An 18,131-nucleotide genomic window follows, 5' to 3' on the forward strand; every position below is an offset into this window, starting at 1 on the left:
TGTAATTTTAATAAATTAAAAGTTGTAATAGTTTTAAAAAATTTTTAAGAAGGTATAAAATTAATTTACCACCAAAAGTGGCGCGATTTAATTTTAAAACTTTAAAAACTTTCCATTTTTGCTCAATTTATTAAACTCACATAATTTCCATTTTTATTTTACATAAAATTTTAGTTAATAATAAATTAGAATAATGATAAATTAGGTTTCGTTTTCCGATTGAAACGAAGATAAATGTAAATTTAATTATCAGGCGTTAAATTTAGATTTAACTCGTGATATTTACGATAAAATCTCCATAGTCAATTCCGTTGTAATGCGATATATTTCCACATGTTTATCACATTTCCATAATTTATAAACTAATAATTGTTAAATCATCGGCTACTTGTTACTGACAATTTTACTCACAATTTACTCGTGATCGCAACAGCAACGTTATATTTACTCAGATTATAATGACATTATTGCGTATTCAAATGCACACACAATGTGCACTGTAAATTTAGATATCCCTGATATCCGATATTGTTATGTAACTGATAGATAGATACATATTAGCTCAATATTTTAGGTTATCTTTAAATAATGTTTGGCTTATCTACGATACAACAATAACCGCAGCGTTAAGTATAGCGATATTGTACACAATAACAATACCTGACTCAAAGAGATAATATAGACAGTAGAAGACGTACGATTGCTTATCCGTTGCTCATTTCTTACGTGCGATCTTCGGCTTAATTTGCCCGGAAATGGCGAATCCTGTATCGTTCCTAAATGAAGTGATAAGTACATATATATCAGTGTTAGACAGAATTTCAAGACTACAAAATAATATTTCTTTAGTTACGTACACTGAGAGAAAATATATTAAATTTGAATAAATCATTGTTTGAATAGTATAAACATTGAATAATATAAATATTTATTTATGGAAAATAAATATTTGTAAAATAAAAAATATAATTATAGTTATATCAAATTAATTTTTTGATTCTTGCATCAAATAAATATAATATATTTCCATTTAGTAAATATTTAACTGGCACTATTCAAACAAATATTTATTTAAATTTAATACATTTTTCTCTCAGTGTATTTAATATTCCTAAAATTAAAAAATTCTTTAACTACATATTTTAATCGTAAATGAAAAAAATATGATACATTTTTTTATGTTAGAATAATTCTCTTTAGTTTGACTTCCAATATATTTCGTCTATAAAGAATACATATAGGTCCTCTGGGACATCTATAAATTTATTTACGGGATCATTTTTCGGAAACATGTTACGTGGGAAGAATGAAAACGTCTAAATTATTATAGGGGAACGGTCGATATGTCCTTTTCGGTAATATTAGTCGATCCATCATTCTTATGTCAGGCTCTTGGTGTTCAAAAAGGGATGAATAATCGCTACGACATCGCTATGACAAGAGCTGCACTGATCGTCCAAAAAAGTAGCTATCGTTTTTTTTTTTTTACATTTTAGTAAAGCAAGATTACTCGGCATTAATTACAATTTCATCATTCTGAGCATATCATCTGAGAATGAGTACGAAAACGTTGATCCACATTGACGGACCTTAACCTGGTTTCGTTCGGTTGATTAATGTGATCAACATGGTAGGAGATATACGCGATAATGAAAGATAACTTTGTTCCCTCCGTTCTAATCGCATAAACTGCAATGCAGACGTTTTATATATCTATGGGCCAATAATTCAAAGTAAAATAATATACGTAATAACACTTAAAATTATGCCTCAAAAAACGTGGTAAAATAAAAATAATTGTAAAATACTTTTTATACAAAAAATATGATAGCAAAAAATTTTCTGTTCTGATAGTCATATTTATTGAATATTATTTCCGTCTCTCTTCATAAATTTTATATCCTCTTTTATTAAATTTAATATTGCTTATCTAATAATATATAAAATTATATAAAAAATATATAAAAATATATGATCATAGAAATACGTATTGAAAGACGGGTCAGCAAGTATTAACGGCGAGAGAAAGATTTCTTCCTTTTGCCGACAAAAGTAATCTTGTTACACAAAAGTGCCCCCGGCATCTGAGACTCATTGTCAGAAACACCGATAAAGATAAATGAGCTTTCGTGCTTTAGGATTAACCGAGTGGTTGCGTGTCTCGTAACGATCGATGAAGCGGCAAATCTACGGATAACCGTCTCGTTTAAGTGTTCAATTGTAAATAAGTAGTAACGAACGTGTATAGGCGGACAACGTGATGACAGTGGTATCGAATTTCGCATTTAAGATTTGCAAACAGCAGTATTGACGAATAAGGATTATCAGAATTTGTTAGTGTTATACTCTAAATTTTTGGTAATAAAATTTCTCTCCCGAAAAGTGGTAATTGTGCCAATCCGGCAGGAGTGAAATTTTCACTCTTATACCTGTGTCTACACTACGCTTTGGAGATTGAGGATTGCGAATTGAGGATTAGAATTCAGTCAATTAAAACGAAATGGATTAAAATTAAAATTATCTGATTGGTCGAATTTTAATCTTTAATTCGCAATCCTCAATCTCCAATATGTAATGTGACATAATATTATAAATAATGTGACACTCCAAGCGAGAGTTAATTTTTAATCTCTGCGGAGAATGAATGATTTCATTCTCGGAAAGACTGAAATTTTATTCTGATAAATATTAAGTTTAGTTCCTATATCCAAATCTTGACGAAATTAGGTATTTGACGTGTTTTTGCACAAAACGAACGAATCGGGCAAGAAAAAGCGTTGCTCTGCCTCGCGAAGCGATATATCAAAGTTGACCTTTTAGGAATTTCATTCTTTGAAGGAGTGAAGTGATTTACTCTTGCCGGATTGGCACAACTGTCACTTTTCTTGGAGTGAAATTTCACTCCCCAAAGTTTAGAGTGTACAAGATGTTAAGATATCTTGCGCATTTCTCATTAGTATTATATTTCCTTATACAGGGTATTCGTGAACTAGTAGTACCTACAATTGGGAAGGAAGTGATTCTACATGAAAAAATAATTCGAAAACGTTGAATAAAATTTTCTTATATAAGGCTTTATTTAAAAAAAAATCAACTTTAAATATTCGCCTGGTATAGATTTAATTAAAGAATTAGAACATGTTAGAAAATGTTCATAGAAATTTACTTTAAAGACCAGAATTGTGTATTCGACAGAATGAACAGCATTTTCAATAATTTATAAAATAATAAAATTTATCGTGTGCGAATATCCTATTTTTGAGTATTTCCGATTACCAATACGATAATAAACACAAATATAAGCAGAGATAACAGTTCACAAGATTCATCAAATCGAAACATAGTTAAGTGCACTCAATGAACATTTAAAATCGATTCTCTTAAAAACAAGGCCTAATGTGACAAAATTTTATTCTCCATTTTCAGTTTATTTTTTAATATAAAATTACTCTCTTCTCGATTATACTAGTTTACGAATACTCCATTTACTTAAATAGCCTGTATTCACTTGCATGCACAAATAACACTCATTGAATCATATAATCACTGTTATTATTTGTGTTGAAAAATAATTTAAAAAATTATCAATTTGAATAATACACATTTCCCATCGTATCTTCTAAAGCATTAACTTTTTTGTTACCTTATTTCTGCCGAAATCTGTTTATCTTTTATGAAAAAGCTAAGCTTCGAGTTCTCGTAAGATGAGGGCTTGTACTTACTGCAGAGAGATGGGTAACGGTCGCTGAGGAGGGTTCCAAGCGGGCACAGGCCCGGTCGGCCGAGCGTGTAAAGTTGCTGGGATGCTGTGCGATCGACGGGTCCGTAATTACACACGAGTACTTCGACCTGATTCCCAAACCCGCCTGGCGCCATCGCGGTCTTGCTCAAGTCGAGCGTGTAAATCGCGCGGCCGCAACCTACGTAAATGAACGTCGCCGATGCGAGGGGAATGTAAGAGGAGAGTTGCCACGCCGCGTTAGAATAGTTCACTAGTCTGAAAGGTACGATTAACTGGACTAAATTAAGGTGGACGGTCGACAGCCAGTCTCGGGCCTCAAGCCCTTTCCATTGACGCAACTTGAATTCAAATTAGGACGGATCTTTTCATAATTTGAGATGCTCTCGTAAGATTCGAGAGCATTCGAGAGATTAACTCGCATCTTATAGATTTATCTTGAACGTCGTGAATGCAAATTATTAAAATTAAGTTTTACGAAGAAATGTAGAATTAATTGAGATTTCTCGTTTGAGCATGTATGATAATTCTAACACAAATTGCCTTAAAAAATGCCTTAAAATTTGTATCTGAAAACTATCTTTTTATTCCTAATATTTTTGAATAATCGATATTTTTGTATTTATACATTTCTCTTACCAATTCACTTAGCAAACATATTCGGATAAAATTTGACATAAAAAGTTGTATAGATATAAAAAAAAGCAATAGGGATAATACATTTTTGTACAGCTCTCTTTCGAGCACACTTTACAAGGTTAAAGTTCGAAGTCTGATTGTATCGCATTTTCATGTGTCCTGTAGGAAATTGAAACCTTTTTTTTTCTATCAGACCGAAATAATAAAAAAACGACAGAGGCTCGTTTATAGCTGCTGGGGGATCCGTGTACACTGGACTATCGAGTAATTTAGACCGGTACAATAGCACTCTCGATTTCCAATTTACCGAGAGAATACGCGATTTTGATTGTTCCCAGCGACAGAAGAAGAACCATCCGCTATTCCTCTATTTTCACCCTCTGTTCCATACAATCGGTCTTCGGTCATTTTCTCCGACGGTCAAGTCGCTTCATTCCTCTCTTGCTCGTCCTTCAACGCCTGGTAAACCTCTCGCAGTACCGGCTTTAAAGGGAGATCGAAACGAACTGTTGCTCATAGCGCCAAGAAGAGCAGGTAGTGCAAGACACGTGGGTGTGCGTCAGCATTAATATACCCCTCTTTGAAGTAAACTATTTTTTTCAAAACTATATAGACTAACTCTTCAAATTTTTTGGAGTGGAATCTCATTCTAAAGAATGAAATCCTTTTTTCAAGACTGGCTGAATTTTCACTTTTTAGAGTGAAATTCCTCTCCAAAGAATTTAGAGAAAAATTGCTAATTTATTGTTCTTTTTCTAGTAAATATAAAAATAAAATTATAAACATAAAATATTTTTAATATTTTATAACTATTTCTGCGATTTATTATATTTATTACGAATTTTATATTCTTCTCGCTATTGAAATGAAACGCTACAAATAAATATTTTATAAATTCTGTTACACATTCAAGAGATTTTTATATTAAAAATGAAATAAAAGATACAGATATAGGTATATTTGAAACTTTGTTAGTTTATTCTATTTTTTTAATTTTATTCGATTCACGAAGGAATGATAAAGACAGAGCGTGAAAGTTTTCCGTTTGATGGAACCGAGATTTTTAAAATCAGCACTAACTCCCACGAGGGTATTCGCCAGCGAAAGCAGAAACGAGGATGGTGGATACGTGGGATAAAATAGAGGCTCGCAAAAAGGCGGGAGAGAGACGAAGGAAAGCGAAGAACAGAGTGGTGGCTGCAAACCTTCCCCCAAAATTCGGGGCACCGAGTTAGCTGTGTCTACACGCCGCGCCGGGTCGAACATCGACCATTCACAAAGGAATAGTAGAGTCTCTCGGCACAAAGGAATCGTTCCGATCAACTCGACTCGAGCCATTGTACCTTTCTCTCGACAGCATCGCGATTCGTGCACGCGTTACTATCGACCTAGATACACATAAGGGAAGCATGCATGTGTTCGCGACAATCCTTGACGTGTAATTTGCGTATACAGTATATCCCATAGATAGTTATTTTCCATTTATGGAGTCTTTGACTACCGTAGAATCAATTTTTTTTTTTAACCATAACGTTCTGATAATTAATTTTTTAATTACAAACGATTGAAAAAACAGCGCAATTTTCGAAAACTCAAATGTTTAAACGGATAATGGAAATGTTTTTAATTTGATTTTAAATTATTTTTATTTTAATAAAAAATTTTCAACAGTCAGTAAGTGAAAAAGATAATTATTATTGAAAATTGAAAATTTGTGGCGAATAATAAATGATCTTCCATCAATTCACCAAAAATTAATTGATCAGAACATCCATATAAATGACAGATATTTCGCTAGATATGGAACATCCTGTACATTCTATGTATATAACTATTCGCACTTTCGACTTTTACCCGACTTCCGCGTTGTCGAAGTGTTCCACCTCGTCGTACCACGATGTAATATGAAAGTGAATTCTTCCCCTACTGGTGCTATTTTCCACGCTGTCCATGTCGAGTACATTTACGTTCTGCCACACTCCAAATCGTTCTACAACAATCGACATTTCAGTAATATTTACGTGTGTCTATGTAGATTAATTTTAATCTCGGTTCGAATTATTATTCTACATTTTTTCCAATTCTAAGAGTTAGAAAAAGATGAAGCGTAAATTGAACCGAGATTAAAGTTGATTCACATTGATGAAAACGGATATAAAATAGAGTCTGTAAAGTTCTATTAATATAAAAAAAAATGACAGTTATAATATCACTTTTTATAGTTTTACAGTTGCTTATAAAAATAATAAAAGAATTCCGCATTTTTTATATTTTAAAAAACCAAAATTGAAAATATTAAAGTTATTTAAAAATATATAACCGTCGGAACTCTGTTTACAAATGATTATAGGATACAGAATTTTGCAAAAATTAAATGTCGCTGGGGAATTGCGATAAATCATCAGCACGACACTTTTTTCCAAACGTGCTAACTTCTATATTTAAAGTGTATTAAAATTAGTAACTATTGAAATTTTGTTTTCAAGTTACATTTGTTGATAAAACTCGAGTAATACTAATACGAACTGTAGTCGAAAATAGAAATATTTATCTTTTTTTGTACTTTAAAGAGAAAGTGTCGTTCTAAATTCTTCGAAGTTGATACGCCGTATTTTTAATTTTGGTTTTTTAATATAAAGAATACGGAACTTTTTTTAGGGAATTTTTATAAGGAACTATAGGATTATTAAAAGTGTTACTGGAATTGTTAATGTATTTTTTATATTGATAGAATATGGTGATATTTTTACAGATCCTATAAAATGTCTGTATAATGCGCTTTGACTTCGTATAGCGTTTGTTTTTAAATTAATGATTCCTGAAACACACAAGATTACTCATAATTTTGTTTTATTAAAACCCCGAATAAAACTTTTACTCGTTTATCTAATTTCGCAGATATTGAAACCGTTGTAAGAAAGTATTTGAAGAGTTTTATATTGATCGTTTCGAAGATATTTCCGCCAATTGCCGTATTTTTATTCTTATAAATAAAAATTATTTTCGCATATTTTTATATCACCGAAATCACTGAAATCTATGAGAGTTCCGAATAAACTTTAAACCAAATCCGCAAGCTGTCGATTAGAGAATCAGAGAATCGGGACTGTGCGGTCTTACATTCACAATGCTGCACACATAGTCGTTTCAGTGGTTGTATCGGTAGAACAATTTCGCGTCTGCATGGGTTATTGGATATTGAAAAATAACGGCAGGGCAAGAGGGAGGGATGAAAAATGAGATATATCCGTCGGAGTTACTTGCCAACATCTCGGCACTGATCCTTCTCGAAGAGCTTGCACTGCAGCGCCCATCGACGAGCTATAACGGCAAGTTCGTCGTCCCAGATCTGTCGAAACAAATGACACTTCAGACGTCCACCATCCCCGGGATAAATGATTAAATATCACGTCGCGCGTGTTCCGTCGATTTTTCTACCAATTCCATCATGGTCCTTGCGGCGGGCTGCGGCCCAGGATTTCCGCGACTCTCCTTGCCGTTCGCAATGACAACGCGATAACGATTATGACTCTCGAGAACCTCCTCGATATCCTCTTCATCGAGGTCGTTGTTCACCATATCGATGCAATCCGCGCTCTCGCAGTCAGACTATAGGAATGAATACCATATTGTAAACTGAAGATACATTCACGGAAAGAATGGTTTTGCTGAAATATCTCAAAATTTAAAGGGATCTTAAAGTCATCTGTTTTATCAATTATTTTTCAAATAAGTATTTTTCTAACTGTGCCTTTATATATACAGATTTAAAAATCTTTCTCCAATTAAAATATAAATTATATTGAAAAAAAGCTTTAAATTGCTGTCTTATACACAAGTCTCTCAATTTAAAAGTGAATAACTACAGAATAAGATTATATCTTCGACTTGTAATGTAAAATTCTATAAATTTAGAATTAAATATTTTCAAAATAATATGGTAAAAGTCAATGAAATTTTTTTCTAGATATATTATTGATATTACTAACATTTATATTACATGTATATTATAGACTTGTCTTGTATTTCATCAAACGCGAGAACCTCCTTAATACCTATTTAAAATTTTTCTAAATACAGATTTGAAAATAATTTTGTTAAACTATCAGAATAATTTTGTAAGGCGCTCAAGCTGATTATAGAATATCAAAAATTTATGCATTGCTCATTACGCTTGACTTCCCTGCGTTATTTTCAGATCTGTATCTAGTTAAATTTTTTAATATTTCCTACATAGGTAATTATTTTGCAGTGTCACTCATTATGCTTGACTTCCCAATAAAATTATTTTCAAATCTGCATCTAGCTAAATTTTTAAATATATTTCAGCAAAATCGTTCTCTCCGTGTATATTTTTTTGTTGCAAAAAGGCAGCGTTCAATTTCGCAATTATGTAAAATAGCGAGTAATAAAAAATTAGGTTAGACATATTGGATTTCGAAAATCTCGGACGTCTGTCAGCATATTTCATCGTGATTGAGTACCGCGCTTATAAAGTTGCTATTCTCTGTGGATCAAATGCAGTTTACACATGGATACAATTTATACACATGGATATTATCTAGTCAAACAATTTTAATAAATATTTACAGGAAATAAGCACATGGTGTGATTGGAGCAAATGCGGCAATAATTTCTATTCTCGCGATCGGTAGTTGCCATCCTTCCTCTCGCTTCGCTGTCACTGTAATACGTGAGAAAAGATAAGAGGCAAAAGATACGAACTGTCCTCCGGTTAAGCCTCATCGTCGCCAATCCATTCGTAAGATTAGTCACACGCGTCAGCTATAATTACGTACTTCAGTTGCTATCCGCCCAGCGCCCTTAATCGCGACGTCAGATTTTCTTTTCTTTTTTTGCCGCCCTCGCAAACTATCTAACTTCAGATCGCGCGAATCAATTTAGCGACTTTGACAGTTCCGGGATGCCCGGATTGGTAAGAAAATTTATCGTGCAACGTGGAACGGAAATTCATATTGCTGCACTGCTTTGCAAACTGACTCAGTTTGCGCTGGTCTGGTCGGCCTTGCGCTTGATCCATACACAAACGAAAAACGAGACGTGTATCTAAACAATGTATCGCGAGAAGTATTTCAATTATGCATTTATTACGTTCAAGAATTCGCCGCCGTATGTAAAGAAAAGGAAATCGCTGGCGGGACGGGCCGTTGATAAATTATCTGGTGGGCGGAATGCCCGGCACTCGGCAGACCGATATTTTTATTTGCCCGCGTGGCACATTGCTTTATATCCAAATTTATTTCCAAATTTATATCCTCTTTTTCTTCTTTCCGCTCTGTTGCGGAATACCGCGGGGTCTATATTTCACTTCGTTTAATTCGGGCGGATCTGACCGATGTAAATACTTGAGCGGCATATTCGAGACCCAAGCCTTATTACGCGATAAATAACCATATTAACAATATGTTACCAAAAATAATAGGATGTAATACATTTAACAAACTTGAAGTATCGATCGATTATTATTAATCGTTTTTATTTTTTAAATTATATAATATTATATTGCTTGTGTAAAAGATAAGATTCTGGAATTTTTTCAAGAATTATGAATTTTATGTTGACGAAATATTTGATTTTTCATTATTTTTTTTTATTTTCATAGTAATTTATTTGCTTGGACTTTTTAGTGAGTAAAAAACTTGGTACTTCTAGTAGTATAATATATAATAATTATATGATATTTTTACATTACATACATAATTTATAATTGTTATATTATAATATGCTAAAATATCAAGCACAATTATTAGGGATAAAAAATGCGGACAAAATCAAACGTTGTCTGTCAAAACGAAAGAGAGGATAAAAGCAATAAGATACATAAATGATTCTCTCATCCGCTCATAAGGTACTGTTTGTGGAACAATTTCGTAACGCGATATTTCCTCTTAAGTGCGATTTATAAAGCTCTCGATAGTAATATCATGGTGAATTTCTGGCGTATAGAGGTATATTCGAAATTTGTTTGTTCGATCGTTCCCCCAACGAGATGCTGTAGTGTGTAAACGTGCTTGTTCGGCAAGTTCGTTTCCTCTCTCAACGCCGTGCGCGGCACGTGTTTTCATTTTGATATCGCATGCATTTTGATAGAGCTGCCTCTCATATCATTATTGTTTCAATACTAGAGGTAAGAACTTCTCAAGTTCCATTTGTTTCCGAGACTGTCGAGCATCTTTCCAGCTCCTTTCGTCGCAACAATAGATGGAGATTGCAGACAAACTTGGAATATCGTATAGACTATAGACATAGTGAATTACAATTGCGAGTAACTAAAAATTTTGAAAATCGATGCTCATCACTCGATTTATATTCTTGCGCGTTCTACTCTATTTTATGCATTAAACTGAGTATAAAATATGCAACAATTATCGAATAATAAAAAGAAATACATATAAAATGTAATATTTTTGTAATATTGTGTGGAGAGCAAAAAGGCACAAATTTTGCAAGTTCGGACTGCATGACGTGTTTAACGACATTGTAAATTTGCTTAACGTTTTAACGTAAAATGGTATGCATATGCGGCAACTCAATTTTACAAGGGTTGATTGTTTTGTCAGTAACGCAATTTACATTTTCGAGTAATGGTCTGTCAAACATTTTGACTAAAATTGAAAGTGGTACATGAACGATAAAACGCGAAAGAAAATACAATTAATTTAAGGAATTTAAAGGTAATAACATACTGACTTAAAAATAATTTATTTTATACATATTGTATATACAAATAACATTCACGCGTACAGATATGTAGATGAAAAATTCAAATAAAAATATTTGGAGATATTGTCTCTCCAATGCGTGGAATATATTTTTGATACTATTCTTATGTTTAATGTGAACTACGCAAAAATTAAATAAAAGTAAGAAATCAATTAATATATATATTGCATAGTTCGTCGCGTTTTTTTAGCATATATTGAAGATATGCTATTATATCACACGATATTGCAGCATACCAAGCTGTTCGACTTACTAAATACTTTAGCTGCAAATTGCGTAATTGGTAAATCTTGTAAGAGTAAAAATCTGGAATCTCCTTTAAAGTTGAAAATATCTTCTACGAAGGTATGTTGCTTGCGCTATATAACCGTATCTCTATCTTTGAGAAATTCCTCAGTGGTTCATTTTAATAGATATATACATGCATGAGAAAATTTCTCATCGTGCAACTCCTCTGAAAATTATGTAACGATGAATTAACATCATTTGGTCCCCGGCATATGTGTTTATTTTAATAATTATCATACGGAAACCTGTTACTTGGCGGCATGTTTTCCATAATGAGATATGCGCCTCGCGAGTAAGATTGAGTAATACCTGTATTAGTAGTACCTATACACACAATATCGCTATATATGCAAATCGCTTTGAATCGATCGTATATCTTTACAAACTGTTTAGCTCGAGCTTATATACTCCTCGTGAAAACGCCCAAGCTCTTTTTTATATTAAGCGCCACGTGGTAACGCCAAAAACCTAATTTATGCGACACTAATCTGTGTTCCAAAGTTCACCCCGGAAAAACGGATGAATAAGCCAACCATTTACGTATGTAAAAAGATATTGTCAATTAATTTTATCCTTCGTTTATCGTGCTCGTGTAATTATTTTGTATAACGATCGTATACATTTTGCTTCTGCTTAGTTTTAAAGATATATCTATGTACAATTTTTAAATAAGTTAGAGATCAATTCGACGTATTGTAGAATTAAATAAAGCGCATATAATGCCCCTCTGCGCGTGTGTAGACTTTTTAAAACTTGATTTACCGAGGATATTCAAAATAAACGGTTTCGTTCGGGCGTAAGATTTCTTTATGCGGGATCATCCACGTGTGCGACCCTACGGCGTTGACATTGACGTCGTCATCGACGTCGTGATCGGTGCAGCGCAAAATGTCATAAAGTCATATTAAGGACTGTCCGGTGCGTTTTCCCGCCAGGCCAATATTGTGTTCATGTCGGTAATGCCACGCGTGCTCCATGGCTCGAGCGGATCCGAGGACGACGTTGGTGGTGAAGTCGCCTTATTCCGCTCGATCGATTCCCTTCTCCTCGCTGATTCCTCAATTTCTTTAGGCGATACCCTGCGCATGCATCATAAAAAGCACCGACCGATTAGGGAAGCAGTCAATCGAATGCCGATATCGTTCTATGCAGACTGCCATTGTATTTTTTTGGTAAACATTTTTTTTTTATGTAAAATGATTCTCTGAACACGATTTTTCTTTTACGCGATAATATCAGAGATCATTAATTATTATGCATCTTTGCAATTTTTAACATTGCCGTATTTGTAGCCAAGCTTCAAATTAAATCTCAGTTTCAAATCAAATCCACTTTAACAATGCTTTTGTCGTATATTTTTTATGCCAAAGTTATAAATATGATACCTTTATTAAAGAAAAATCGATCGGCGAAGAATTTATAGTACAACCGGTGTGGAACACTGCGTAACTAACGATGTGGGATAATTATTAGATGGAATTTAATTAATGTGTCATTTAAGTCGTGTCAATTAACGCACGCGCGCCGTCATATTGTTGGCCATTATGCACTTGGAAACTTCAGATTCTACTGTCAGCTATCACGGTTAGTTATTCTGTTCAATAAACATCGACTTCTATATTTGTATAAGCTATATTTGTACGACTAAAAAAAAATGGATATTGATGATTCCTCATATAACATATTTATATCTTTCTTTTCGAAATACGAGATCTGTTCTTTATTCCTGCGCTGTCTGAACGTAAAACAAATATACGTTTGTTTCGCTTTAACTTATTGCACCGTGTGCACCAGTTCAGGTAGTGCAGGAATAAAGAACAGATCTATGGAAAAATTATGTAAGTCTAGAGATACTTTTGAACTCATGTATTTTTATACAATTGGTTATCTTTTATGAAAAAATCGAGTTTTGTTTTACTTTAAATTTAAAAATATATAGAATATATATATAGAACTTGCATATATAATTTTCTCTTCGAGAAAAAATATTTCAGCGTTCAATCATCGTTTCCTAAATATATAATTTATCGCGAAATTATCGGAAAATTTTGCAACTCATCATTGACTATATATATATTTATATACTTTATTACCTATTCTTGGCCGTTTTTGGTCGACGTTTTTGGATTTTATCAGGTGGTTTGGTAGGAATGCTGCCGTTTTGCTTGACATCCGGCTTAATTGTTTCCACGGTAGTCTTTCGTCCTTCAGTCTCGATACGATTCATCGATCTCTCTTCCGGATCATTCAGTAATGGTCGATATCGCAGACTTTGTTCGACGGACGTTGTAGATGAGGAACTGTCGCCATCGTCGTCACGGCGTGACCGTTTCGATGTAGTAATGAATCTGTTATTCGCGGATTTTATCCTTCGAAGGCGAGCTTCGGTGCCGAGTAAATTATCGCCTATAAAAACGATTGACATAAATTTCTCTATTTATAATAATACGACATTTATATAGTTTTTATTAATAACTTCGTGTATTTTGTACTCACCGCCGAGGTCATTGTCGCTAGACTCCATGAAATACTGTTTCTTAACGATAGTAGATTTCTCAATGGTCGGCGGCGCGACCATGGCGAAGTGTGCTAGAATTTGCGGGTCGATTGTGGTTTTCATTGAAGCTTCGCTTGTGGCTAGAGCGGACTTCGCCATTTGCAGTAGAGTTTTGTAATCCGTTGTAGTCTCAGAAGCGATAGCGAGTTCCAAAAATGGATCTTCGACGGTTTCTTCGAGCGCTTTTGTTTCTATATTCAATGCTATTTAATCTCTTCATATTAAATTAGTTTCATTTTTACAACAAAAAAAAATCGCTCTCAGCATATTTATTATAATTTATTCTTGTTAATCTTGTTATTATCGAATGTTAACGGAAAGAAATGATTAATTACACTAGTTGACAGAAAAAATTTTGATCAAGTATCAGATTAAGTGTTTTTTATACTTTTTAATTCAAATCTGTAAATAAAAGCCTCATTTTTCTCAAAAACTTTTTTCGCGATATTTTTATTTACAGATTTCAATTCAGTGCATCAAAAATGATAAGAAAATCTATTCTGATTAGAGTTACTAGATAAAAAAAGTGTTCTGTCAAGCATCGTTATTAATTATTAAGAATTTGCATATCTGTACTTACGATTTGTATTTTTCAAATTCATTGCCTCCACATCCTTTACGGGATCGATAGACTTGTCGATTAATTCTGTGAGACCTGATAATTTAGTTTCCTCTTTAATGGGTTGTTTATGCGGTTGCACATTTACCACCACTTCTGGATTATTTTGGGTTGTTTTCGACTGCTGGTCGTTGAGAGCGGCTTTCGACTGCGCTGTCTTTATCTGTTTTGCGTCGATATTGGTAGGTATGCCCTCCGTCGCAGTGGATAAGTCAAAGTCATGTGCAAAGGCCATTACGTCCAAAGCTGCGGTTAACGCATCACCAAAACCTGCAGTAACTGCCGACACTTGCGGTTGACCGGCATTGGGACTGTAATGTACGTGAAATTAACGCGTAGCCGCAATATTCCATGAACAGATTGATGTAACATATAAAATGTTCAATTTAGAGAGAATTATTATCGGAATAATTATATAATAAATAATATTTAGTTCTCTCTTAAAAGCAAGTAATTGACAAAGAGATTTGCCAATAAAAAGTTATAGATTAGCGGTGTAATAAACTTGCTTAATAAGAGGATTTTAAAATATACCATCCATAAAATATATGTCATCCATTGGCAAAAAGATCCTATATATGATATGATGATACTAATAAATTAAATTGAATTAATAAAAGAAAATTAATAAATAAAAAATTATTCGAAATTAAATCATCAGCTTTTTTCAAGATATTAAATTATTGACGTTTCTGTGAAATATCTGATTCTTTATATTAAATGTCGGATCTATTCATCTTACATCCTGCTGTATAGATATTATGTAACGCATCGCGTCGAGCTTCATAAATATTTAATAGACTCAAGATACGGTCACGTTCACGTTGCTGTTACGTTCGTTACATAAAAGCATAGCCAATCCGTGAAGGTTTCCGATGTTTCTAGATGCCTGCGATATTAGCTATGTCCGGATTGCTGGTGGCAGACTCGACGGAATTACGAGGTGATAAAAAGTATCGTCCGCATACTGTCTCTCTGACAGTGAGTCACTCCCGCAAGGACGATTGTAAATCTATGCGTTGCAAGTTACAAACGCGTGGAACGGTCGAGACACAATGTCAGCGAGTAATTGAAACAGATTTGCACGTTTTTTTGAACATGTGCATGAAATAATTAAATAAAGTTTAATAAAAAGTAACATAATTAATCAATTTTTATAATATAATAACAAAGTAATATATCTAAACGAATTGTAGTATAATTGTAACAAATTTTAATCAAAATAAAAATTAAAAAATATATACGTATATAGATTGCAGCAACATTTAAATGGAACAGAAAATATGTCATAATTTTTTATTTTGTAATAGCGGTGTAATAATTAACAAGTGTGTACGTTATAATCTGTAATAATATAACAGTAAATTGAATATGAAACCGAGAAATTATAAGACAGCATGAGTATTATGAAATTATACCAAAAGGGTAATAAACCAACAGATAATTCTGGAGAAATACTGTGTGATGAGATGCGATGAAAGTATTATTACCTGACTCGCACGGGGGTGGAGAAGGACGCGCGACCCCACATTATACGACGGAGTTCCTCGCCAGTCATACCTCGTTTTCTCAATTCGTGTATCGTGACTTTTCCGACTCGCTGCAAAAGTACATGGGGCGAAGTGATAAAATTATAACGCCGTCATTCGCGTTACGATACTTTTATAGATATAATTGAAAAATCGAGAAACGGTTTTAAGAGTAATAATAATAAAGCAATATTCGATTCTTTTAATAAATGTTCAAATTAGAAAAATTTCCTATTTATTTTGTTGATCTGCGAAAAAATGAGTTGTTGAAATATTAATGTCATCCATTTTTAATGCATTTTGGAGTAAATATTGTGCGTAGTTGTACTATTCTGACGAAATTTACTACACCGTAGCAAAATTTGCTGTATGCATTTTACGAGAGTCGATACCAGAACTCATATCAGTCGAATGGGACGCCGATAAATAAATTGTGACGCTTGATGCACTGGTGTGAAATAAATCTTTGGATATACATTGCCGTCGGTGCATGCATACGCATGAAAAAAGAATAAATATAAGTAAATAAATCACCTTCCAATTAGACACAGCGCCCTTACGCTGCTTTGCTCTGGTTTTCGATTTACTTTTAATAACCAACACGCCCCTTTGTTCCGACGCGGGGTTGTTCGGATCATCGCCGGGTCCCAGTTTAATGCTGTATTCCTGTAGATAATTATGAGCGTCTTTCTGGGATACGGCGCGTTCCAAAGACACCACGATTTTTGCCCACTTGAAAATTAGTAAAAAGCATTTAATTGAGCAAATAAACTCAAGAACTATTTTGTGATATTTATTTGAGCACGGAAAGAATAGCGCTTTGTTGAAATATCTATATAAAATATATACATAAATAAAAATTTAACTGGATACAGATCTGAAATTTTGTTGGACCATTAAAATATGTAAATATGTAGGTCACTTAAACTGGTTGCTGGAAAATCAAAATTTTTTGCAATATTGTTCATCATGCTTGAGATTCCTACGTAATTATTTTGATAGTCCAACAAAATTATTTTTAAATTTTATCCGTATCTACCTAAATTTTTAGGTATTTCAGCAAAATCATTCTTTCGTTTATATGGAAAGAATGTTTTTGTTGAATACTTTTGTTAAAGCTAAAAATTTAGTTATAAATGTAGACCTGAAAATAATTCATTGGATAATTAAAATAATTATATAGTACACCCAAATGGATTGCTAAAATGTCAAAATATTTTGCAGTATTGTCGATTATGCTTGAATTTTCTACATAATTATTTTAATGGCTCAATAACATATCTATAATATTATTTTTAGACTTAAATTTTAGATACTTCAGCAAAATTTTTTTTCCATGCATGATCTACCCACACACGCTACTATAGTTAATAATTTCATTTTAATTTATCATTAAACCTTTGTATAGGACAGTCCATGCACAGTTCGAGTATTTTCATTGTGTACTTCCGTTTTCTACCAAACATTTTTGCTAATTTCTATATACAATTTCGTATTAACGATAGATTTTTAGTTTGATAAGTACAAATATTTTGTGGAAATATTAGAAATTTATTTTAGCATTTCCTAGCACTCGAAAAAATAATTTATAAGCAATACGTTTTGAAAGTGGATATCATAAATTAAGAAAGATTATGAATAATTTTAATACCAACCTGCTTGACGAATTCCTTTTCGCTTTGCTCAATAACATGTGCATATGTATTACCCATCATGGCAATTAGCATGTTGAGTAGCAGTATGGGCACAAGTACCATGAAAATCGCGAAGACGGTCTTGCTCAAGTTAGGATAGGTCGTGTTACTCAAATCCGCGTACTGCAATACAAGCAATAAAAGCAATTGGATAAATGCAACACTGGTACATCGTTGCCGGTAAATCGTCGCGACAATTACATGTGGGTGCTAATAAATAGGCGACCAATGCCCGATGTTGCGTGCCCGCCGCGCGACGGCGGAAGCACGTAGAATTTTCGAACGGAAACTCGTATTTTCCATCGTACTATGGTCGCTATCC

The 18,131-nt window shown here is 33.3% G+C and overlaps 2 protein-coding genes across 2 annotated transcripts in view; both read right to left on the bottom strand.

Moving 5' to 3' along the window:
* Nucleotides 1-597: 597 nt before the first annotated feature.
* On the bottom strand, nt 598-9,135 carry LOC108758750 (venom allergen 3). Its single transcript, XM_018503834.1, has 6 exons — nt 9,104-9,135; nt 7,817-7,987; nt 7,643-7,727; nt 6,233-6,368; nt 3,723-3,997; nt 598-776 (listed from the first exon to the last, which is right to left on the bottom strand). The coding sequence occupies exons 1-6, from the start codon at nt 9,122-9,124 to the stop codon at nt 598-600; spliced, it is 867 nt and encodes a 288-aa protein (XP_018359336.1). The 5' UTR covers nt 9,125-9,135.
* Nucleotides 9,136-11,469: 2,334 nt separating this feature from the next.
* The window catches only part of iav (transient receptor potential cation channel subfamily V iav), a 29,235-nt gene continuing 22,573 nt past the window's right edge, over nt 11,470-18,131 (bottom strand). Inside the window, exons 7-13 of the mRNA XM_018503800.1 lie at nt 17,771-17,932; nt 16,650-16,847; nt 16,077-16,186; nt 14,548-14,897; nt 13,907-14,158; nt 13,504-13,816; nt 11,470-12,489 (exon numbers count right to left, since the gene is read on the bottom strand). Of these exons, the coding sequence (XP_018359302.1) occupies nt 12,315-12,489; nt 13,504-13,816; nt 13,907-14,158; nt 14,548-14,897; nt 16,077-16,186; nt 16,650-16,847; nt 17,771-17,932 (1,560 nt within the window). The 3' untranslated portion in view covers nt 11,470-12,314. The remainder of the gene's footprint in view (nt 12,490-13,503; nt 13,817-13,906; nt 14,159-14,547; nt 14,898-16,076; nt 16,187-16,649; nt 16,848-17,770; nt 17,933-18,131) is intronic.

This window comes from Trachymyrmex cornetzi, unplaced genomic scaffold (assembly GCF_001594075.2).
Source record: "Trachymyrmex cornetzi isolate Tcor2-1 unplaced genomic scaffold, Tcor1.1 scaffold16, whole genome shotgun sequence".
Classification (NCBI taxonomy): Eukaryota; Metazoa; Arthropoda; class Insecta; order Hymenoptera; family Formicidae; genus Trachymyrmex; species Trachymyrmex cornetzi.